Genomic DNA, 25,314 nt, shown 5'->3' on the forward strand with positions numbered 1-25,314 from the left:
GGGAAGATCAGGGGGGAGAGTAGAAGATCGTGGGGGAGAGGGGAAGATCAGGGGGGGAGAGGGGAAGATCGTGGGGGAGAGTGGAAGATCGTGGGGGAGAGGGGAAGATCAGGGGGGAGAGTGGAAGATCATGGGGGAGAGTGGAAGATCAGGGGGGAGAGTGGAAGATCAGGGGGGAGAGGGGAAGATCAGGGGGGGAGAGGGGAAGATCAGGGGGGGAGAGGGGAAGATCAGCGGGGAGAGTGGAAGATCGGGGGGAGAGGGAAAGATCAGAGGGGGAGAGGGAAAGATCAGGGGGTGGAGAAGAGGAGATGGGGGAAGATTGGGGGGTAAAGAAGGAGACATCGGGGGGGGTGAAGAAGGGGAGATCGGAGAGGGAGACATCGGACATCGGAGCAGGGTGGAAAGGTAGGTTGATTTTGTGTTTTAACTTTGTGCAATGGTTTTTTATGTAATTTATTTCATTTCTTTTTGCCTGATCCGGCCCTTCATGCCTGGTTTTACCAGGCGTGAATCAGAAGCTGTGGGAAAGCCGCCCAGTTAAGTTAAAAATCGTTCTAACCACACAGGTGCGTCCGTGGGGAACGCGGACGTCGGCAGGTTGGAGCAAGACCCTCAGCCCGAACAGGATTTCCCCGATTTTCGGAGCCTCCCGCCCCCAACGCACCCACAATTTCCCGGGAAAATCGAGCCCCATGTCACCAGTGAAACTCCATCCATTATTAACAGTTCTACCAAATCATGTGTGAGACTTGTCGATGGAAGAATAGAAAACCAGGCAGCAATTTGCTGTCAGAACTCAAACAGCCAGAGAGATTGATGAATGTGGCACAGACTGAAAACAGAGGCTAGGATTTTCCAATTCTGTACTTGCCAGTCCATAATTTCCTGCTATTCACTTTAATGGGAAGAAACTCGTGGGTTGGTGAACACAGAAGTGAAAAACTCCGACAAGATTACGGAGTGTCTAAGATGAAATGCACTAGTGTCAGGCCTCATTATGGCATTTTTCACTGCATTTCATCTATTCTGTTCCCCAAATTTTCTCTCCTCCTTTCCCGAACGTGCTGATAGGGTTAGATGAAGTAAGGTGGGAGGAGGCTCGTGTGGAGCATTAGCACCAGCGTAGACCAGTTGGGCCAAATGGCCTGATTCTGTGCAGTAAATTCTGTGCAATTCAATTAATTATTGATGGACCTTTCCATTCAGCTCATTTCACTTTCTTCCTTTCTCTGTCGCTCTTTCTCCCCTTTGCAATGCAAAAATGATTTGATTTCTTTATTTTCTTTTACTTTGTATCGCTTGACGCAAGGCCAATAAGCCATAAGGCTTGGATCAGTTCACCAACATAGACCTACGCACATTGTTGCCAATATCATGATGTCATAACAGTTTACTGTTCCCACTGCTGTTTAACTATTAAGCATAAATAAGCCGTGTTGTTTTAGTCCTAGAAAAACTGAGGTACTTCAGTTATGTGGAGATGAGAGAAGCTGGGAATTTTCTCCTTAGAATAGAGAAGATTAAAGGGAGATTTAATAGAGGTGTTCAAAATTCTGAAGGGTTTTGATAGAGTAAGTAAGGAAAAATTGTTTCCACTGCCAGGAGGTTCGGTAACCAGAGGACACAGACTTAAGGTAATTGGCAAAGAACCAGAAGGGAAACGAGGAGAACTTTTTTTTACGTAGCGAGTGGTTATGATCTGGAATGCACTGCCTGAAAGGGAGGTGGAAGCAAATTCAATAATAACCTTCAAAAAGGAATAGGAAATATACTCGAAAAGGAAAAAATTGCAGGGCTGTGGGGAAAGGGCGGGGGAGCGGGATTAATTGGTGGCTTTTTCAAAGAGCCCACATAAGCACGATGGGCCGAATGGCCTCCTTCTGCGCTGTATGATTCTATGAGAAATAACTTCAATTTTGGTTTCATCTCATCATATCAAAGTTTGGTCTTATTTCAGTTATATAAGGGGTAATTGTACCAAATCTCTGGCAGCAAGGAGCCTTGCCCGCTGGGAACACAATTTAATAAAATTATCTATATGGTCTTTATAAATGTAGTCCTAATTTTAAGTCTAGTATTTTGTTCCCAACCATTTGTAATATTTTAGATTAAATTTTAGGGAAAAAATGAGTCATGCTTTCTAGGTTTCAGTTTTAGTCTTCATAGGAATCGTTCAAATTTTAAGGTTACATTTCAGAAATTGTTATAACTTCTCACACAAGTTGCAAGGCAAGAGGAAATGTTGAGAAATAATTGACGTTTGAGTGACACTGAAGGCTAGAAGTTACGTTTAGCAGTAATAGTGGAAAAACCATTAACATGTTACTGTCTCCTATTTCAATAAAGACATAGGGTGTGAAATTCGTCTTGGCGAATCGGCAGCCCGTCTTACACTCTGCTGAATTTTCTTTTGCATTGAATGGTACCAGGAGTGCGTTATGGAAAATAGTAGTGTTTCGAGAGCAACAGCCGAAATGCCCCAAGGCCCTAAGATCATCCTTAGGGAATTAGGAAGGGGGGGGGGTGTTGAAACATTGCACGGTGTTTAATCATCAGGCTGACCCCACGATCCCCACAGACTGGTCCCGACAATAGCCTCAATGCCTGGTTTCTTTGGGCACCGCTGTGCTTGGTCATTTTTGAAGGCCCAGGCCCTGCTCCACCTCACCCTTTCCCCAGAAACCCGGGTACAGTGCAAAGGGGACAGAGACCCAGTAAAACTTGTCTCCACCCCCTTTTTCCTGACCTTTGCACCTGTTTCCATGGGGCACAAGTCACGAAAATTGGCCCATTTTCTTTTTGCAGAGTGCCCCATTTCTGCAGTGATGTTGTTTCCACCGATTATTGCTTTGCCATATGATCATCGTGATTGACGTCATTCTCTAACATGCACTGTTTTAGCAGCCAGAACAATGAAGCTGCTCGCAGAGATAGAGGACACCCTGCTAAGAAACTTGTTTCGAGGATACCAGAAATGGGTGAGACCAGTTAGAAATTGCAACGACACAATAAAAGTAAAGTTTGGACTCGAAATCTCCCAGCTAGTGGATGTGGTAAGTCTTTGGTATTTTCAGAAAATGATGTATTCTCATTTTAACTGACATTGAAAGATATTTTTAAAACATACTTCCATTAGTTGACTTAAGTTGGCAAATTAAGGGCTAGTCCAAATGTGACTTACAAGTTGTAATGGTTCTGAATTTGCAAAATGATCAACGTTAATTGAAATCTACACATTGATACATGAGTCTATCAGTGTAAAACATTTGTTATCATTTGTTAGAGAATATAAATTATATGATACAGAACATATACACTAGCCCCAATTTGGCGATCCAGGAAAAATTGAGGTTGTGCACACCTGTGATGCAGGTGCATTCGCGTCAGAGTGTGGGCTGCGCCAGTTATTTGCAATCTCCGTTTGCCCAGGCTCCCTACACATGGACAACATGCACAGGGAGTCAGGCCTACAAGCTGACTGGCTGCTAGTAACAGACTCCAGCCATTTTAAGGGGTAAGGAACACTCTCATTCTGTCAGGATCAACTGCAGCTGTGAGAAAGTATAGCTGCAAGGTGAAAGCAGGCATTGCAGCAAAGGAGGATGGTTCTTTTTAGGGCATAAAGCCATCCCCCTGCAACGACGGCCAGCTAAATCTGCATGTAAGGAGAAGGCAGAGCAGGTCAACATGGTCTTGAAGGTCTGGAGTTCCCAAGAACAGATATAGAAGATGTTTTCAGGCATCCACTGAAGTGCAAAGGTGAGTGGACTCTACTTTACACACTTGCTGCTCCCTTCTTCATGGAAAATGTGTCAAACAAGATTTTGGTGCGGTTATGAGTTCCCCTAATGTTCTTCACTGTCCTACTACCTAAGGGCCAACAAGAGAAGGCCACAGCAGACAATGGCCCTGCTACCAGGAGCTCACTCCACGTGGAGAAATGGCCCGCAATTTGTTCCTGAAAGAAACGGTGGAAGACACTGGTGAGGTTGAGTTTGGAGATGTGGCGCCACAATCCAGTAATTATCCTCCGTTTTTTGACATCTTTCCCATATTTCCTGCCTTCGTCTTCCTTTTCCCCGGCTAAGCAGCTGTAACACATACAAAATGCCTTATGTTCTTAGCTGTCTTTAAGGCATTGACTTGGAGATACGTTGTAACCGTCTGTCCTTTTCTCTTCCTGTAGGTTCTTCTCAATTTAAGGGCCTAGTCACATCATGGTCTCTGGCACATCACAGCATGTTGCATCAAGCATTCCCCTTGTCCCACCAACAGCCTAGATACTACACCCTGGAGCAGGCAATTAGTGAGTTTGCTAGCATACTTATATTACGGCCAGATTGGAAAGAACAGGAGAACATTTTGGAAAGAGCGGAGATGGCGGGCTTCACTGACACTGGAGACAACCAGCAACTGCTCACTGTGCGCCAAGTTAAAATCGGCTCCGGTATGTCCACAGTGACTTAAGTGGTGATATGGGCCTTACTGCATCTACACTCCACTGCTGTTAGGGAGTTTCCAGCTGGGATCATGAACCATGGTTGCAAAGGCTAGCCCAGTCTCCCAATAGCCATCCAGTCATTGTCTTGGCACCTTCAAGCTGCAGAATAAAATCATCATGGTTGCTTCCTAGATAATGCAGGACATTTGTGTGGTTGGAAACCACCTGCACGTTAATGGAGTGGTATCCCTTCCTGTTCATTTATGTACTGGGGTCATCATGAGGAGCCCTAATGGCTACGTGGGTTCCATTTATAAGTTTCTACATTCTTCAAAGCCTGCCGTTGGTAAAAGATCTGTGCTCTATCCTCCGATTGGTGTCTCCTTCCCACTGAGTAAACGATAAAGGCATTTCCCCTGAAAAACATGGCATCGGTAACTTGCTTTATACAGGAATGAACTTCAGATTGGATTTAATAGTTGTCCCTGATAATGTACCTTGGCCAATGAAAACCAATGAAAGAATATTAAAATATCTTAAAAGATATTTTGAGGAATATATGTTTTATTGATGCCTGCAGTCTAATAATACCTTTGTCTCCATTTCAACAGTTAATTTTTTTTTCGAGGAAAATCTCTGCCCCCATCTGCAGATGTGATACAGGAAAAAATGGCTTTATTTCTGCAAGCTAAGATAAAATCTGTTTGGAAAATTCAAACTGGTGCATGAAAAAAATGAACATCCCAATAAAAGCATATGCAGCAATGTAGCTACATTTTAACAGGCCAAAAGAAATAAGGGATATGTTATACAGCGGGTATCAGGTCGAGAATTGTGCCTGCACAAAGTGATCTCAGCAGACCTGAGCTATACTGCCAAATCCACACTACTGTCTGGTCAGGGAAAAAAAGTTCTACAAGTGCACATTTGTGCGCATGCTCCATTTAACTCCAGGGAATTTTATAAATGTATCAGTTTTTTTCAGCCATCTTACTCTCATAATATTAAAAATTAGCTGGGTGAAGAATGAAGCTTTGTGCACGTGCAGTGTTGCTTTGCCACTGTTCTCAGTGTGACACACAGCGAGATGCCCAGGCCATATTTATTTTTATATTCACTCTTGGGATATGAGCATCACTGGCAAGGCTGGCATTTATTGCCCATCCCTAGTTGCCTTTGAGAAGGTGGTGGTGGGCCTTCTTCTTGAACCGCTGCAGTCCACGTGGTAAAGGTTCTCCCACATTGCTGTTAGGTAGGGAGTTCCAGGATTTTGGCCCAGCGATGATGTCCAAGTCAGGATGGTGCGTGGCTTGGAGGGGAACTTGGAGGGGATGGTGTTCCCGTGCACCTGCTGCCTTTGTCCTTCTAGGTGGTGGAGGTTGTGGGTTTGGGAGGTGCTGTCAAAGAATTCAGGCCTGTCAAGGGAGCATTCTACAGATGCCGATCTGAGATTATTTCTAGAGTATAACTATAGCCTCGCTGTTCAGCTGCTCACCCACCAATTGCTCATCAAAAGGATGGTGGCTGATTTTGAAAGGCAACTGGCTGCAGCTACAGGGGTGGAAGCAGCAACGACAGCAGCATCAGCATCCATAGCAGTACAATAGCAGATGGGGCAGTTAATGCGTACTATACAAAGAGGTCTGCAAGAGCCGCAGCTGGCAAGTAGGCTGTACAACGAATGCCCCTGTTCTGGGATTGCAAGTGAAGAATGGGCACTGGGATAAGGTCGGAGTGGCCCCCTGTATAACTCTATCTCAGCAAGATTCAGCATCTTCAGCAGAGGAGAGGAGAAACATTTCTTTCAAAAATGTAAAATCTGCATTAATAAAAATCTTTTTATTAAAAAACTTTATGGATGTGCAAATGCAGGACTGCAATGTTGTAGAGTCCCTTCAGCCAGATTAGAGAAACAGAGATTACAACCCCATCAGCTAATCGCATCCTAGAATTTTGAGGAATCAGATCCCAGAACACTTTCTGTGTCGCTCTAAGTAGCCTTGAAATCACTCTTTTAATAGATAACTAAAACATTCCACTATTATTTCAATAGAGGAGTTAGCCCATTTTACTTCAAACAGGCTAATGCTTCAGTTGCAATAGCGGATAATGGATTGTAAATGAACATGTTAAATGTTCATGTGATAATTTTGCAAACATTAATCTCATGGCTTCGGTCTTGCTATTTGTCCTCCACATTATCTGACACACTGTAAATAATGATCACCATAGTGCTGCTGCTGTCTAAATGTAACACTGGATCACTCATCACTGTCACACGGCAATTTCACCAAAGCAAAGTATCACTTGACTAAATCTATTCAACACCTTACTGATACTAAAAGATACAAGAGCCTCAAAATTATGTTTGTAATATTATTGACCTACCACTTTACAAAACTTGCTTACGATGCAAATAACGTTGTTCTTCACATTCTCAAGTCTCAGTTTCGATATAAAATGTTTTTCTTTTTGCTTTACCTCCCATATTAGATTTGCAGTATTTATTATTGCAGCGCCACAACAGCAGGTGAAGAATTCTGTTTCCCACAGTGCATTTCCCTCGTGCACGCCAAGGGGTAGATTTTAAACGTGTCGACCAATCATAAAACTGCCGTTATGGATCGATGGCCAAGTACAGATTCTGCCCAATCTTCAATCAAAATGAAAACCGGGCGGTTTCTATAACGGGTGGTCTATCCACAATGTCAGTTTAACGCCCGGGCAGCAAATTGAAAATCTACCCCCAAATTTGTTAATATGAGCTGGAATTCCTCAGCACCCAGGCCGGGGCTCTGGCACTAAGCCAGAAATCAAGCCCCAGGCCCAGGGGGAGGGGGCAGGCCTGTGCAGGGAAACTTTTTAAAAGTAACTGATTTTATTAATGGCCCGGAAATTGCTCAAGAAATAACGGTGAGTCTAACAGCGCACACCGCTATTTCAGGGCAAATGAAAGAGCAAGTTCCGCACACGCGTAGTCAAAGGTGGAAATCCGGAACTTGTTCTTCCTGATTCCCTGCTGATCTGACAGCTTTGTGTTAAAGAGATATCGCAGGCTGGAATTAATGGACCAGTGTGAACTTGCTCTTCTGCCCAGCTGGAAACTCGCCAGAAAAAAAATATATCAGGTCTAATCTAACTTTTAACAGTGTGGTAAGTATTAATGACTGCCAGACAATCTCTGTGGCACTGAAAATTAACTTTTAAAAACTGGAGTCTAGTTACTCCTGATTTTAATAGTTTATGGACATTTTAAAAAAATAAAACATTAAAACATTATTTTTAATATTTTTTTAACTTTGTCTTTCTGTCTCTTTCATCTCAGTCTTTTAATCATACCCTCTCTTTATTTTGCTTTCTCTATCTGATTTTATAGTACATTTACTAATCTTATCTGACGCTTCCTAGTTCTTATGAGTTTCACTTCCTGGTTCTCACAGCTGAATGATGGAGGGGACAGAGTGATCCTTTCCCCACTCTCACAGCTCAGAGAAGCCCGGGATCGACCTCTGCCCTTCTTGCAGCTCTCAATTAAAGCAAGTTAGCGCCCAGAAGCCCGCTAAAAGTTTGTGGGTGAGTTAGTTACTTATGAGCGACGGACGACGTCTGTTCACCACTCAGTGCAATTTCCGTCCCAATAGTTTTGGTGTTTTTTTCAGAAATATGTTTTTAATGTGTTTGTTATGTTATAAATGTTATTTTAACTGTATATACTGACCTGAGTGAAGAGGAAAAATGACAAACCAAAGTAGTTTGAAGAATTTACTTGAGTATTTTGATTGGTCGGTTTTGTGACAGTTGCTTCCTCATTCCTGATTGCAATTATAGCAATTGGATAGTTGAGCAAATCAGAATGATTAACTGAATAGATCCTGGTTATTTAAACCAATCATTGAATTGCGACCGACAGATTTAAAGAATGACGCGCAGCCAATCATTAAATTGTGGTGTGTGATATATGCAAGACTTTGAATTAAACAGATACAGCACACAGCAACAATGTTATTAACAATTAACACAGCCAAAACTACACCCCCTGTCCCCTCCCAACCCAGCTACCAATGTCTGCTTCCCCGCACCCCCCCCCAATCCAGGTTGGTCTCTGGCATCCCTTGTCCAAGATAATACCCCAGCCCCTCCATCTCGCAGAGAGAGATGAGATATACTCTGCAACTGCCAGAGGTTGGGAGCTCCAAATCTTGCTCCAGGTCTTTACATACGTGCAAGATAAAGGAGAAAGTACGAGATATAGGGAAAAAAAAAAGACCGACATATAGAAAGAGTGAAGGCATATGAGAGGCATGCCGAATAAAAGGAAGACAGAACATTTTTGAAAGTAGATGATATGCAGAAGGGAGGCTACAGAAACTAAGTGAGAATTACACAGAAATGGTGAGAAAAACTCAGACAAACTCAGAGATAGAGAAATGATAATGAGAGAAAATGTGTGAGTGGCATAGAGAGAAACAGGGCTCAGTACTAGGTCCCTTACTTTTTGTGGTATATGTTAATGATTTACACTTAAATGTAGGGGGCCATGATCAAGAAGTTTGCAGATGATACAAAAATTGGCTGTGTGGTTGATAGTGAGGAGGAAAGCTGTAGACTGCAGGAAGATATCAATGGACTGGTCAGGTGGGCAGAAAAATGGCAAATGGAATTCAATCCGGAGAAGTGTGAGGTAATGCATTTGGGAAGGGCAAACAAGGCAAGGGAATACACAATAAATGGGAGGATACTGAATGGTGTAGAGGAAGTGAGGGACCTTGGAGTGCATGTCCACAGATCCCTGAAGGTAGCAGGACAGGTAGATAAGGTGGCTAAGAAGGCATATGGAATACTTTCCTTTATTAGCCAAGGCATAGAATATAAAAGCGGGGAAGTTATGCTGGAACTGTATAAAACACTCGTTAGTCCATAGCTTGAGTACTGTGTACAGTTCTGGTCACCACATTACAGGAAGGATGTAATTGCACTAGAGAGGGTACAGAGGAGATTTACGAGGATGTTGCCAGGACTGGAGAATTTTAGCTATGAGGAAAGATTGTTTTCTTTGAAACAGAGGAGGCTGAGGGGGATTTAATTGAGGTGTACAAAATTATGAGGGGCCTAGATAGAGTGGATAGGGAGGACCTATTTCCCTTAGCAGAGAGGTCAATAACCAGAGGGCATAGATTTAAAGTAATTGGTAGAAGGATTAGAGGGGAGCTGAGGAAAAAATCTTTCACCCAGAAGGGGTCTGGAACTCACTGCCTGAAAGGGTGGTGGAGGCAGAAACCCTCAACTCATTTAAAAAGTACCTTGATATGCACCTGAAATGCCATCACCTGCAGGGTTACGGACCAAGTGCTGGAAAGTGGGATTAGGTTGGGTGGCTCATTTCTATGATTCTATGATAGAGAGACAACAAGTGTGTCACAGGAGAGAGAGACAGAGAGAGAGACTGAAAGAGTATCACAGGATAAGTGAGACTGAAAGAGTGTGACAGGATGAGAGAGACCAAAAGTGTGTCACAATATGAGAGATTGAGAGTATCTCACAAAGATAGAGACCAACAGTCACAGGAAGAGAGACTGAAAGAGATTAACAGGAAGATATAGACTGACCGTGTCACAGAAAGAGAGACTGAAAGTGTACCAAAGAAAGCGTTACACTCTTTCAGTCTCTCACCTTGTGACACTCTTTCAGTCTCTCACCTTGTGACACTCTTTCAGTCTCTTTTCCTGTGACTTTTAAAATAAAATGTGTCCATGAGCAACACTACAGGAGACAAATTATTTAAGTTTAAAACGTCCTGATGAACTGTTTAATACATTTTATACTTTGATTCTTTTATTCTGAGACTACCTCCTCACATCCAAATTGTGTTACATAAATTGCATTAAAACAAAGCCAAAAGAGATAATACTCAACTTTAAAGCTTTTACTCAAGTTACATTATACCATTTTAAAAATAGTTTTGGAAAGTGTCAGGTCTGTGCTGCATCAACCAGTGACTCTCTCTTGTTACAGGATGAAAAGAATCAATTGATGACTACGAATGTTTGGTTAAAGCAGGTAAGGATACCCTTTCCTGGCCTCTATAAGCATCATGTTAATACAGACACTAATGGTCAATTAGTTATGATTCAATGACACAGTTCCTATTGTCAAGCTGGAGAAGTAGGAACTTCCATTACATTGCAGTCAATAACATGCAAATCAAATAATCTAGCTTCTGTTCTCAATGCTGTGAAGCAGTGGAAGTAATAATCCTGCCCTGTGGCCACTCACCTGTGGTCTTTGGTGGATTTACTGCACTGCGTGTCTCCGGACCTCCACTTCCAGGCTGCTTGGCTATGAGATGTTGCCAATGTCGGGATTTAATGTTGTCCGTTCCCTTTCTGTTCCTATCCAGTGAAAGAAAGTAAGGATGTGTGATTAGGAGTCAGAGCTATCACGACATCCATAATGCATATGAAAAGTCTTTATTATAACCAAAAGACCTAGGGGGTTATATTGGTTAACCCCTGAAAAAGGGCGCTGGAATCGTGGTGTGCGATTAACCCATGCCCAGTCATAGCGATGCAGGCAGCACATAACGTTCGTGCTGCCTGATGATTTAAGTGATTGCTGCGTGCAGCCAGCGCTATCTGTGCTGTTGATTGGCCCCACGCATCAGCAGGGGGCCCCATTATCGTGAGTGGCTAGCACTACTTAAAGGCAACCTGCACCTCTTAAAGGGGAAGTGCACTGTGGCTGCAAGAAGTGCTGGAAGTCCACTGGGAAATAAATTTGTGCTGGAATTTTGCGAAGAATGACTGGCCCCGCAAGGGAGTGTGCACCAATGTTCTTGGATGATGCACTAGAGGCCTTGGTGCAAGAGGTGGACAGAAGGAGGGGCATCCTATATCCGCAGGAAGCCCTCCAGGCACATGCTGAAGAGGCAGTGGGAGGAAGTAATGCACGAGGTCAATGCCAGGTGCATAGCACCACGAATGTGGATGCAGTGCAGGAAGAAGTTCAATGATTTGACACGAGTGATCAAGGTGAGTTCAACTGTCAAGTGGCATCTCCTACCAACTGCACCACTAGCTGCATCCACTGCTCCACGCACAACACCCCCCATCACCCACCTACCAACAAACTCTTTCAATCAGAATGCAGTCCTTCATCCTCACACATTACCACTGTTGCAAGCTGCACACCCACAACTCACAAACACTGGCAGCTATTCAACCGTGACAGCCACATCACCCAAACTTCTTGCAGGACACTCACCGACACATTTCCCTCTTTCTTGCAGGAGAAGATGGTGCACAACAGTAGGCAGCAGGAAAGAACTGAAGGAGGACAGGCCATGCCTACACGTCCTCACCCCCATGGAGGAAACAGTGCTGTCCATCATTGGAAGGGCCATCGCTGAAGCCGTGGCCACTGGTGGTGCTGGAGGTATCAATGAGGAGGGTCTCTGCATATTGAATCCTCCTTCTTGCTTCTCATGTCTCCCTCATCCCACAATCTTTTCTGAATCACGTGCTGCAGATGTTGTAAGCACGCACATCTTCATTTCTCCTCTCCCCACAGGACAACTCAACCCTTGTCCCTTTGTTATTTCAGATACCCAAGAACTGGAACCTGCACCATCAGAGGAGGCAGACGAAGATGACAGGGATGATGAAGGGACACCGTCACTCGATCTTACACTCGCAGCCACCAGCTCAGAGACTGACATTGCGCATAGTTCAGAGGCTAGGTTAGAGGAGGGATCTGCACGTGGTGAGAGACCGGGCACAAGTACGCAGGAGCCGGGGAGGGGGATTGGATATCGCAGGTGCCAGCTCACCGGAGGCCAAGGTCGTTCACTTGTTCTGCTGCAGAGGAGTCAGATGGTGACTTTGATGGGCCAGGCTACAGAAGACGGCTGATGAGCGTACAACAATCAAATGCTTGGTGCACTGGAAAGCCTGCCAGAAAGCCTGCACACAATGTCAAGGAACACGGAGGAGTCCAGCTCCAACTTGGCGCAGGGCTTTGCACAGAGCTTGAAGCCCATCCTTTCCCACGTGGAACGGGTGGTCACCTCTATCAGCACACCTGTGGAACCTACCGTGATGCAGCATCTGATGACCGATGTCACAGCTTCCATTGCAGCACAAACCAATGTCATCAAAGGTCTGACTGTTGCATTTGGAGCTCACACTGCTACTTTGGAAGTTCAGACTGCTGCTATCGTGGCTCTGGGTACCAGTGTTGAAAGGGGCTTCCAGAGCGTCACAGCAATCCGTTCTACAGCAGATCACCAGGATTGCTGAGGCGCCGCCCAGGAGATTGGCAATGGTGCCGTGGATGACGAACCTGCTGTCCTCTCTCAGGATGACAGCCTTCCTGCTTCCACCCCTGCCACTCCGCCAGTGCCCTGGTTGTTGCCTATCAGCCAGCCAGGCCAGACTGCTGCAGCCCAGGCCGAGATGGTGCAGTCTGAAGCCAGGCGCTCCCGGCCCAGAGCTGCTCGAGGATGTCCTCCACGGCCATCTACACGCTCCTCCATTGAAGGTCAGCAGCCTCCCACCATCCATGCTCCAGCCACTGGAGAAGCACCTCATAGGAGCACTAGGATAGGTAAAGGCACACGAACGACAGGCACTAAGGGAATGCTCAAGGGTGCGGTAGCATAATGGATATGTTATACGGGTACGGTAGCATAGTGGTTATGTTACTGGACAGTAATCCAGGGGCCTGGATTAATAATCCAGAGTCATGAGCTCAAATCCCGCCACAGCAGCTGGGGAATTTAAATTCAATTTAAAAAAAAATCGGGAATTAAAAAAAAACTAGTATCAGTAATGGTGACCATGAAACTACCGGATTGTCGTTAAAAACCCATCTGGTTCACTAATGCCCTTTAGGCAAGGAAATCTGCTGTCCTGACCCGGTCTGGCCATTAAGTGACTCCAGACCCACAGCAACGTGGTTGATTCTTAATTGCCCTCTGAAATGGCCTAGCAAGCCACTCAGTTGTACAATCTCGCTACAAAAAGTCATAATAAGAATAAAACCGGATGGACCACCCGGCATCGGACCACTAGGCACCGGACACAACAAAGGCAAACCAAGCCCAGTCGACCCTGCAAAGTCCTCCTCAATTACATTGTGCCAAAACTGGGAGAGCTGTCCCAAGCAATAGCCTGACATAACCATACTCACAGAATCATACCTTTCAGCCAACGTCCCAGACTCTTCCATCACCATCCCTGGGTATGTCCTGTCCGAGTATGGCACCAAGGAGCCCTAGTAAAATTGAAGTCAATGAGAATCAGGGAGAAAACTCTCCAGTGGCTGGAATCATACCGAGCACAAAAGAAGATGGTAGTGGTTGTTGGAGGCCAATGATCCCAGCCCCAGGACATTGGTGCAGGAGTTCCTCATGGCAGTGCCCTAGGTCTAACAGTCAAAATCCTGGAACTCCCTTCCAATCAGCACAGTGGGAGAACTTTCACCACACAGACTGTAGCAGTTCAAGAAGGCGGCTCACCACCATCTCATCAAGGGCAATTAGGGATGGGCAATAAATGCTGGCCTTGCCAGCGACACCCACATCCTCTCTCTTGTTGGAGATGGTCATTGCCTGGCACTTGTCTGGCGCAAATGCTACTTGCCACTTATCAGCCCAAGCCTGGATGTTGTCCAGGTCTTGCTGCATGTGGGCTCGGACAAGCCTTCATTATCTGAGGGGTTGCGAATGGAACTGAACACTGTGCAATCATCAGCGAACATCCCCATTTCTGACCTTATGATGGAGGGAAGGTCATTGATGAAGCAGTTGAAGATGGTTGGGCCTAGAACACTGTCCTGAGGAATTCCTGCAGCAATGTCATGCAGGAGTTGTGTCCTGTGGCAGCATGGCTCTCATTGTACGCCTGCTGTGCATATGTGCATGAGTTCCTGACCAGAGTTATGAGCCTCTTCATGAGGGGATAACCCTTGTCGCCCAGTAGCCAGCCTTTGACTTGCAGTGCTGGTTGAAATATAGGTGGCACGTTGGACTGCCATAAAATGAAGATAGCGGGCATTGACCTGCATGTGGGGGCACACCAGCTGCTCATTGAGGGAGTGAATCCCTTTCTGTTCATGAATATGGCCAAGTTCTGATGTGGAGCTGCATGGCAATACGTGCGCAGTCAATGGCACCCTGCACCATGGGGAAGCCTGCAATGTGAGCAAACCCTTGTGCTCACTTCTGCTGCTTGTCTCTGGTAAGAGGGAATGAGATGAATCGGTTTCAGAGTGCCCACAGTGCCCTCCCTTAAACAGCAGTGCACTGCAAACTATGTGATGTTGTTTATATCTCCAGCAGCAGTCTGAAAGGAGCCAGAGCCATAAAAAGTAAGCGCCACGGTTACCTTGACAGCCACAGGCAATGCTGTCCTTGCCCTGCTCTGAGGCTGCAGTTGTGACCGCAGCAGTTGATAAATTTCAGTCATGACCTCTTTAGTGACCCGTAGACGTCTGATGCACTGGTCGTCGTCGAAGTTTTGGTATGAGAATTGGTCCCTGAAGACCCTCATTGGATATGGCCTCTTGCTGTGTGCCCTGTGCCTCCTCCTCCTCCCTCTTCTGGCAGCTTGTCCTGCTCTGCGTGGCTCTCTTCATGCTCCCAATCATGTTCAATTCCCAGAGGAAGCCCTAGCAGGCCACCTGTGTCTGGAAGCAACTTTGTTCAGCACACTATTTATATGCCACTAACAGTACTGCTTAACCAGCCAGACCCACTCTCTATAGAATATTGCAACTTTATGCAAGTATAGGGAACATCCAAAAACATGTACAATTGTACCAGCAGCCAGAATAACTATTCCAGCAACTAACCTGTAACTGCAATAGCGCTGGTGGGGGTTCCTAATGCTGTTTACGTCCTGTTCAGCTGTGCAAGGTTAAGACAGTGCGTTGGCTGGAGCGTGGAGGTCCAAAATGTCGCCGGCTGCTTCAAATCAGCGTTGCCGGCTGATTCATGTCGTAATCTCCCTACCCCACATGCTGCTGGCGTTCGTTAGGTGTGCGTGCGCCAACGCCTTTACCAAGTTAGCATCCTGCGCACTTCACATCGGAAGTGTGCGCACGCATCACAGACGCTATTTTCGGGGCTTAGGTGTCCGCTTAGCGCCTACACGTCAGGCGCTACACGGCCCAGTTTTGCCCCCCTATAGTTTTAATAGAATTATTAGCCCTGTAGCCTTTCCCCATTCCTGTGGGAAAATGCCTGGCCCCTACTTAGCAACCACCACTGGCACATTTGAAATTATAACCCAAAATAAAGTTTAATTTTGTGATTAACATATTCATGTACAATTCCCTTCTGAATTATTTGAAGACAGTCACTGCCCTTTTCAAGTAATAAAGGTTAACAATTATATTAAAATAGCTCATAAAAGGATTTTATGCAAGCGCATTAATCAAGGCATCAAGCAGAATAAATGCTATATGAAAAATCACAGGCGCAGATTCATGTCCAATCATTCTGTGGTGCAATATGTTGGAGCTTCCCTGAGACTAGTCTTTGGGCAAGACACTGCTCAGTATTATTGCCTTTAACAAAAAATGAGTGAATTACACTGCTCTGTCTGCTGATACACTGTAATTCAGTATCTTTGTATATCATCTGGTGTACTGAATGTGTCATTATGTATCTTTCAACATTAATTTGTCATTGTTAATTTCTGACACTCAACGTGTTTAAATTGTTCTGTCCCTATTCTTATATTACTCTGTAATGTAGTAACACGAATTCTCTTTTACATTGTAGGAGTGGAACGACTACAAGCTGAGTTGGAATCCAGACGATTACGGTGGCATTAACACAATCAGAGTTCCATCTGAGTCCATCTGGCTCCCTGATATTGTATTATATGAAAAGTAGGTGTTCATGGTTCTACATTTCCCTATCTGCCAAGAAAAGAAAATATTGATAAATCTATTCCGATATGCTGATAGGGTTAGATGAAGAGGGGCGGAGGAGGCTTGTGTGCAGCATAAACATCGGCATAGACCAGTTGGGCCGAATGGCCTGTTTCTGTGTTGTGAATTCTATGTGATTCTATGTAATTCTATATCACTCTCTTGTGTGGTATATCTCCATAGTTTAGACATCATAGGAAGTGGACATTTTATATCTTCCCATTCCATGTACTGCTTATTTGCTATTAATTTCTCCCTAAATTGTCAATCTCACTTACAGGCAACAAGAATGCGGCTTTAAGATGTGAAAATATCACAGCAGCACGGTCAGGGAGTGAGAGTAGAAGGAGCATTAGTCCATATCTGGCAATGCTAAACCCAATCTGGTAGTGATTGATGGTGACACTGCATGCCTGAAGTGGGAAGTGTTCCAGTCCCCAGCACTAAACCCTCACCTTAATGAGCATAAAACTGAATGCCATTAAAAAAAAAATGAATCCATCAAAGACAGCCACAAACTCATATATAATCTAATAATCAGTTAAGAGATGTGTATTTTGCCAGTTTTAACACACCAGAATTTACTTGAGCACTTGACTTTCCCTTATTCCAAAACAATCCCTGCTACACTAAATAATGATAAATGTTCACTCCTACAGAAAAAATAATATAGGGTGCAGAATAATAATGATTCAAGTGATAACATATTGCATCATTTTGGTAGCATTATTTCTCTCCATCCATCTCTATAAATATTTCTGTAGGAATTTCCCCATGCTTTGCACCGTGGCCCATCTCAGACCTTTCTAGTCCATGTCATTATGAGCTTTTAAACCCTCTGGGCTATTTGTTCTCAAAGTCTATCAGCTTTTCTCTCTTTGCACATCACTTTAGATTCTGTTCAAACAGTGCCTAGATTCATCTGTGCCTTCTTCAATTCAAGTGACACAACCAGTTTCTCTAGTGGAAAAGCCTAAATGTGCCCCAATTACAGACCCAGGTCAAGAAGCATCAGTACACTGTATTTTAAGTATCATTGTTCCTTTAACTCTTCCCTTTCCCCCCAACATGTACACGTGCACACATACGTGCGCATACACACACTATGGAAATTCTGTTCTTTTGTTGAAAACACTTCAACCATACTTCAATATATCAATATCAGCCATATATTGAAGTTTGCTGATGCAGTGGCATGGTAAATAGTGTAGATGAGAGCAGAAAGTTGCAAAGGAACATTGATAGGTTAAGTGAGTGGGCGAAACTGTAGCAGATGGAGTTCAATGTGGGGAAAAGTGAGATTATCCACTTTGGACCCAAGAAAGATAGATCAGAGTATTTTCTAAATGGTGAGAAGATAGGATCTGTGGAGAAGCAGAGAAATTTAGGGGTTCAAATGCAGAAATCATTATAAGTTAGTGGACAGGTCCAAAAAAAAAATTAAAAAGGCTAATGGAATGTTGGCCTTTATCTCAAGAGGGCTGGAATACAAAGATGTGGAAGTTATGTTAGTCTCCATTCAGAGTGTTGCATTCAGTTCTGGGCACCGAACCTTAGGATAGATATATTGGCCTTGGAGGGAGTGCAGCGCAGATTCATCAGACTGATACCGGGGCTAAAAGGGTTAAATTATGAGGATGGGTTGCATAGACTTGGCTTGTATTTTCTTGAGTGTGTAAGATTAAAGGATGATCTAACTGAGGTGTTTAAGATAATTAAAGGAGTTGATAGGCCAAATGGAGAGAAACTATTTCCTCTGTGGGGGAGTCCAGAACAAAGGGGCATAAACTTGAAATTAGAGCTAGGCCATTCAGGGGTGATGTCAGGAAGCACTTCTTCACACAAAGGCTAGTGGAACTCTCTCCTCAAAAAAACTGTTGAGGCTGGGGGTCAATTGAAAATTTCAAAACTGAGATTGATAGATTTTTGTTAATCAAGGGTATTAAGGGTTATGGAACCAAGACGGGTAGATGGAGTTAAGGCCAACCATGATCTAACTGAATGGCAGAACAGGCTTGAGGGGCTGAATGGCCTACTCCTGTTCCTATATAACATTTTAAATTATTATTACATTTTTGGAACATTCCAAACACATAATTAACCATTTGGCAAATTACTGATCCTGACTATCTCTAACATGTAGCGATAATGATAATCTCTGGTTCAAAGCTATATCTTTCTTTGCTTTATCTAATTTTAACATAAGTAGGACATAGTAGACCAGCAGTATTCAAAACATTGCTGTTTATTTTTCAATGAATTTATTATATATATTATATTTCAGTGCATGCCCTGGCTTTAGATGAGGCATGTACAAAGTTAGGACATTTACAGTAGTAACAATAATGCCATAACACTGTCAATATTGGCCACTGGATGGATCAACGTGGCTTTCTGCTGAGTATTTATGTGCGCTGGTCTTTGGAAAATTCTCGGTCATTCTGGCGAAATTACTGTTAATTTGTCAGCATATCCTTCCTAATTTGTCTTCGGACCAGATGGCAACTTGCACGCAGAAGGAAAATTACAATTGACAATGAATCTGTCTGCAGGGCTGCCTTCTCCGCATGAAAACAGATCACCAGCTGAAGGAGACAAGGATTTTCTTTGCTCGCTACTTGCAGCAAAATCATAAATGTATCTTTTACTTACATGTTACAATTTTACTTTAAATGGTGAACGGAAAAAATTCTCACCAGAAAGTCAGGTTTGATCATCCCATCCAGCCTCTGCCTTCGATTTTCCAGCACCGCTACCTTAGGGCCCCAGTCCCTCTGATTCACCCATCCTGACTCTCTCATGCTCTTCAAAGTCCTGATTTATTCTGGACACAAATGTGAACAGACAACTAAAGATGTTTGGTTTCATAGGTACTGCTGTATTATATTGTAAGATTTAAGATTTGGTGCATGTTTATTTAAACGTTTGTAATTACAGTGTCAGCCGTGGCTCAGTGGTAGCACTCTTACCTATGAGTCAGAAGGTTGTGGGTTCAAGTCCCATTTCCATGGATTTGAGCATATAATTTAATCTGACACTTCAGTGCAGTACTGAGGGAGTGCTTCACCTTTGGAGGTGCTGTCTTTTGGATAAGACATTAAGCTGAGGTACCGTCTGCCCTCTCAAGTGGATGTAAAAGATCCCATGGCACTATTCAAAAAAGAGCAGGAGAGTTCTCCCTGGAGTCCTGGCCAATATTTATTTCTCAAATAACTTGCGAATAGATTATCTCATTGCTGTTTTTGGGACCTTGTTCTGCTCAAATTGGCTGCTGCGTTTCCCACATTACAACAGTGACTGCACTCCAAAAAGACTTATTTAGCTGTCAGGCATCTTGTACGTCCTGAGGTCATGAAAGGAGCTATAGAAATGCAAATTTTTTCTTTAATATTTTGGGCCGTTGAAATCACTCTGCGTGATATTAGTAATGAATGCATTAAGCATCTACATGAAAATCCTTTGACTGCTGTTCAAAGAAGGCTATTTAAATGGTTTATTGATTTTATTAAAACAATGGACAGAGGAATTTTATACAAACATGTTAATGTGCTTGTTACTAATATCACACACTGCAGCTTCAACCCATATATTTTTCTCCAGTATAAATACATTTAATATCCAGCATTGTGTTAGCACAACTAAAGGTCATTGATGCAACCTGGTATTTATTAAATATTGGGCAAGATTCTGTGTAACTAGTAGATCTCCTGTGGTGTTGCTCATGAAGAGTCAGGTGATTCGCTGCTTTATAACAACCAGGATGACCTTGTAGATATATGGGATAAAATCAGTAGCTAAGGCAGTCTAAAGAAGGGTTTTATTTTCATTATCCTGAGCACATTACAAAGTTACCTAGATATTGGGACAAGTGTAAACACTTTGAAGGATATAGGCAATGTGGGCTCACCTTCATGATAGTCTGAAACACAGCTGGTGAAAATATATCTTGAGCAAAAATGGTAAAAAGACTCAAAATGTTGTCAACTGGTTTCCCATTTTCAAACTTGCAAGGGTGCACCTGTTTTATGCAAGTACACAGCATTTTATTTAATGCCTGGTGCCCTCTTGTATTGCATTGAGAAAAGGTTGAGGTCCTTAAGTAGCGGTAGTTACACAAATGCCAATCCAAATTTAGAGAATGGGGAGACATCAGCTTATTCAGCCACCTTGATAGTTGAGTTTTTGCTTTAAAATCTCCAGTAGTTTGAAATCTCTTCAATGAACGAGCATTACAGTTATCTTGCTGGCTGAGCGCAGGAGCAGAGATAATGGGAGCAGGGTGCAATGCCAGCCCAGTGTGGGCTTGTTGGTGAGCCTATATCAGTAGCTGCTACCTTATTAATAGAAATCCTATCAAGGTGCCACCTAAAGGTATGACAGAATGGTGTTGATCAAATAAGGAGTGTAAGAGATACCAGGCAAATTTAATATATTGGCCCAGATTTTGCTGGAGCGGAGCATCTCATGACTTGCCCCCATTAGTTAGACGTTTTCCCTCACCCTTCAATTCAAAAATTTTTTGTGCCGCAAATTGCTGGAAGTGCGAGCTGATAATGGCAGGCGAGGGCAAAGGGGCAACTGGGACCTTGGTGAACAATGGGACCAACAGTCTGTCTCCTTAACCAAAGAGGTTTAAGGTTTGAGAAAGAAACAGAGGAACAACGGAGAAGGAAATAGGGTGGATTAGAGTCAAATCAGGTACAGGAAGAGAAATAAAGAGAGGGTAAGAAAGATTGGATTAAGAGAATGAGAAAAAAAGAGACAGATAGGAAAAGTAAGAAAAAAGTTCTTAAATTTTGAATTTAAAAAAATCTCTAACAATAATTAAATACCTGCAGAAATGAGACTCCACAGTTTCAATTGTTCCCTTTCTGATCCAGAGAGATTGAGTGACATTGCAAGAACATAAATCTCATCCTTAAAAGGGTCCTTACACTGTTAAATACCAGCCCTAACTTTCTGCAGCGAGTTTAATTGGCAATTAATGCGCAATGCAGCAATTTCTTGAAACTCATGGGTAGGTTGAGGGTGAGTTGCCGTTTTTGCAAGGCTAACGAAGGAATGGCGCAAATCATCCAGCAACTTGTGGTGATTCGCAAATCACAGGGTATCTCTTCCTCACAACTAGTGGTTGGACAATTTACACATTAATTACTGCATACGCATTAAACTCGCCGTTATTTTGCCAGAAATTTCTGACCCATAATAGATAGGTAATATCACAACGAAACATGTTTGCCCTATAATTAATGGGGTGACCAGAATTGAAATATGTGATTTTTGGTTGCATTCTGCCGTTCTCTTCCAATTTGCCATGGTCCTACCACTATGGTGCGTAACTAAGGAGGCAGTAAAAATGTAATGTCTCAGGCTCAACAAATTTCTGGCACTTTCCAGGTTATGCACTTCCCATGCTATAGAAAGACAAAGTGCTCCTCAGGAGATGTTGAGTAAAAGTGGTGCAATGCAATAGACTTTTATCCGTTGCTATAAATATTTAATTAACAAACGTACGTGTTCTGTTCGATTACATGTTCCAAATAAAGTATTGCTGCTCCGCCACGCTGTTTGGCAAACTACACTTGGAGTACTGTGCTCAGGTCTGGTCTCTATATTACAAAAAGGATATAGAGGCACTAGAGCAGATGCAAAAAAGGTTTACAAGGATGATACCAGAACTGAGAGATTATAAATATCAGGAACAACTGAACAGGCTGGGGTTCTTTTCTCCAGAAAAAGACGGAGGGGTGACCCAATAGAGGTCTTTAAAATTATGAAAGGATTTGATAGGGTAAACATAGAGAAGATGTTTCCACTTGTGGGGGACTCCAAAACTAGGGGCCATAAATATAAGTTAGTCACCAGTAAATCCAATAGGGAATTCAGGAGAAACTTTTTTATCCAGAGAGTGGTGAGAATGTGGAACTTGCTACCACAAGGAGTAGTTGAGGCGAATAGCGTAGATGCATCTCAGGGGAAGCTACATAAGTACATGAGGAAGAAAGAAATAGAAGGATATGCTGATAGAATTAAATGATGAGGGGTGGGAGGAGGATCAAAACACCAGCATGGAACAATTGGGCCAAATGGCCTGTTTCTGTGCTGTAGATTTTATGTAATTCTATGTAAAATTACTTTTCTTAGATATAACATGCCATGTCCACCCCTAATGCCCCAGTGAAAGTCAATCATGAAACTGCAACTTATTATACAATTATAGTTGATATTCATGTTGTGTATATGGGTCTTCAAAAGGTGTTTGATAAAGTACCACATAATAGACTTGTTAGCAAACTGGAAGCCCATGGGATTAAAGGGGCTTTAAAATGGAAGCCCATGGATACAAAATTGGCCAAGGAACAGAAAGCAGAAATTAGTGGTGAACAGTTGTTTTTCAGACTGGAAGGAAGTATACAGTAGCGTTCCCCAGGGGTCGGTATTAGGACCACTGCACTTTCTGATATAAAGTAATGACCTGGACTTAGGTATAAAGGGCATAATTTCAAAGTTTGCAGATGATGAAACTCCGAAATTCGGAAATGTAGTAAACAGTGAGGAGGTTAGTAGCTGACTTCAGGAGGACATAGACAGACCGGTGAAATGGGCAGACGCATGGCAGATAAAATTTAATGGGGGTTTACGTACACAAATCTTTGAAGGTGATAGAACAAGTTGATATGGCTGTTAGAAAAGCATACGGGTTACTTGGCTTTATAAATAGAGGCATAGGGGGTGATTTTAAATCCCAAGAATGGGTTGGGGGCGGGTGAGAGTTGAAAATAGTTGTTTTATGGATCACGACCACAACCCAGCTTTATTTCCGGTTTTAACGTCAGAGCGTAAAAGTAAGGCTTCCCACTGGGAATGCAAAGTCCGAAAATTTTGCAGTTGCGACCCAAAAAAACAACTATTTTCAACTTCCACCCACCCCCAACCCACCCATTCTTGGGGTTTAAAATCACTCCCATAGAGTACAAAAACAAGGGAATTATGCTAAACCTTTATAAATCACTGGTTAGGCCTCAGCTGGAGTATTGTATCCAATTCTGGGCACCACACTTTACGAAAGATGTCAAGGCCTTGGAGAGGAGATTTACCATGGATGAGGGACTTCAGTTATGTGGGGAGACTTGAGAAACTGGGATTGTTCTCCTTAGAGTAGAGAAGGTTAAGGGGAGATTTAATGGAGGTTTTCAAAAATATGAGAGGTTTTGTTAGAGTAAATAGGAAGAAACTGTTTCCACTGGCAGGAGGGTCGTTAACCAGAGGACAGAGATTTAAGGGAACTGGCAAAAGAACCTGAGGGGAGATGAGGAGAATTTATTTTTACGCAGCGAGTTATGATCTGGAATGCACGGCCTGAAAGGACGGTGGAAGCAGATTCAGTAGTAACTTTCAAAAAGGAATTGGATAAATTCTTGAAGGGAAAAAAATTGCAGGGCTATTGGGTAAGAGTAAGGGAGTGAGACTAATTGGATAGCTCTTTTAAAGAGCTGGCACTGACACGATGGGCCAAACAGCCTCCTTCTATGATGTATAATTCTGTGATATAATTAATAGCTACCAATCTATGCAAAAAGTGCTTTGTTGAACGTAAATGATCAGGTTCAGAATATTTGGTGAATGTGTTATTGGCCTAGCAGCTGACTCAATAACAGCATGTGTATACAGACCTTGGAGCTGGTCACGTGTCCATTCTCTGCTTGGTAGTGGGGGGACCGAAGGTGGAGAAGGAGAGGAAAAACAATTTTAAAATGAGGCAAAAGAAAAAAAATTAAAATGAGAATGTTTCTGAATCCTGACTGGAAGTAACATGTCTGGTGAACAGCCAAGAAATCTCAATGTCTTACAGTAGATTTCCTTTCAGTGTTAAGATGTTCCACTCAACACCTTTAGATTTGGACTAAAATATGAAAACTGCAGTAGATTAATTGCATTTTTAAAATCATTTCCCCACTCTGCCATTTTCCTCATAAGTTCTGGCATGGTATTGAAGCTGTTAAGTTCTTACCCTAGTGGTGACAATGGAATATCCAGCAACAGCTTAGAAAGATAGAGATTGACAGAATCAGGAAACTTATTAATCTCTATAAGCAGCAATGACATGACTGATGCTGGAGATGAGAGGGTGAGCTGAATGCTACAACATACATTCAGATTGCTCAGCAGACGACCAAGTGGGGTGACATCACTCAGTGGATATTTGACAGCAGAATATGTTTTTCTGATATATGTTATCACTTTGCTCATACTGAGATGTAACTCCCAGACAGTATCCTAAACAGATAGTGTTAGACTTGGAACGCAACAGAAGAATGAGAGCAGCAGCAGGGCCAACTTGTTATTAGAAATGTAAGGAGTCGCACACCACCAGGTTATAGTCCAACAGCTTTATTTGAAATCACAAGCTTTCGGAGCTTTGCTCCTTCATCAGGTGCAGTTCCTTACATTTGTCCACCCCAGTCCATCACCGGCATCTCCACATCATGTTATTAGAAAAGCTACTAAGCGCAGAACGAGTATATGAAAATGACGGGCAGGGAAAGTCCACCTGGTCCATCAAACCTGCCCCACACAGACATGATGACTGAAGCATCATGATTGGAAATCCCCTACCCACCAGCAGCCACTCCAGTAATCTCCTAGGAGAGGCAAAAGCCAGATAAAAACCCAAGGCCAATTAGGGAAATTCCTCTCCCCCTTAATGGAACGAAAACTAGTCCAGAAGAGCACATTGAGGATGCTTATATTACATGGTATTTCATCCACCTTTTATAAGACGTGATCTCTCCGCCCACACCTCCCGAACCAGCCAGGAACTGGTTCAGCTCTTTTGAAGGTTTGCAGAGAATCAGCACTCACCATATATTTGTTTGAGGCTGGTACCTGCCTAAAGCAGGATGGGACCAGTAGATGTTAGTTACATTGCTGGCTCC

The 25,314-nt window shown here is 43.3% G+C and overlaps 1 protein-coding gene across 1 annotated transcript in view; it reads left to right on the forward strand.

Moving 5' to 3' along the window:
* Positions 1-2,912: 2,912 nt before the first annotated feature.
* Positions 2,913-25,314, forward strand: part of chrnb3a (cholinergic receptor nicotinic beta 3 subunit a) — an 81,484-nt gene continuing 59,082 nt past the window's right edge. The window contains exons 1-3 of the mRNA XM_067982284.1: positions 2,913-3,056; positions 10,457-10,501; positions 16,227-16,336. Of these exons, the coding sequence (XP_067838385.1) occupies positions 2,916-3,056; positions 10,457-10,501; positions 16,227-16,336 (296 nt within the window). The 5' untranslated portion in view covers positions 2,913-2,915. The remainder of the gene's footprint in view (positions 3,057-10,456; positions 10,502-16,226; positions 16,337-25,314) is intronic.

Source organism: Heptranchias perlo, chromosome 4 (assembly GCF_035084215.1).
Source record: "Heptranchias perlo isolate sHepPer1 chromosome 4, sHepPer1.hap1, whole genome shotgun sequence".
Classification (NCBI taxonomy): Eukaryota; Metazoa; Chordata; class Chondrichthyes; order Hexanchiformes; family Hexanchidae; genus Heptranchias; species Heptranchias perlo.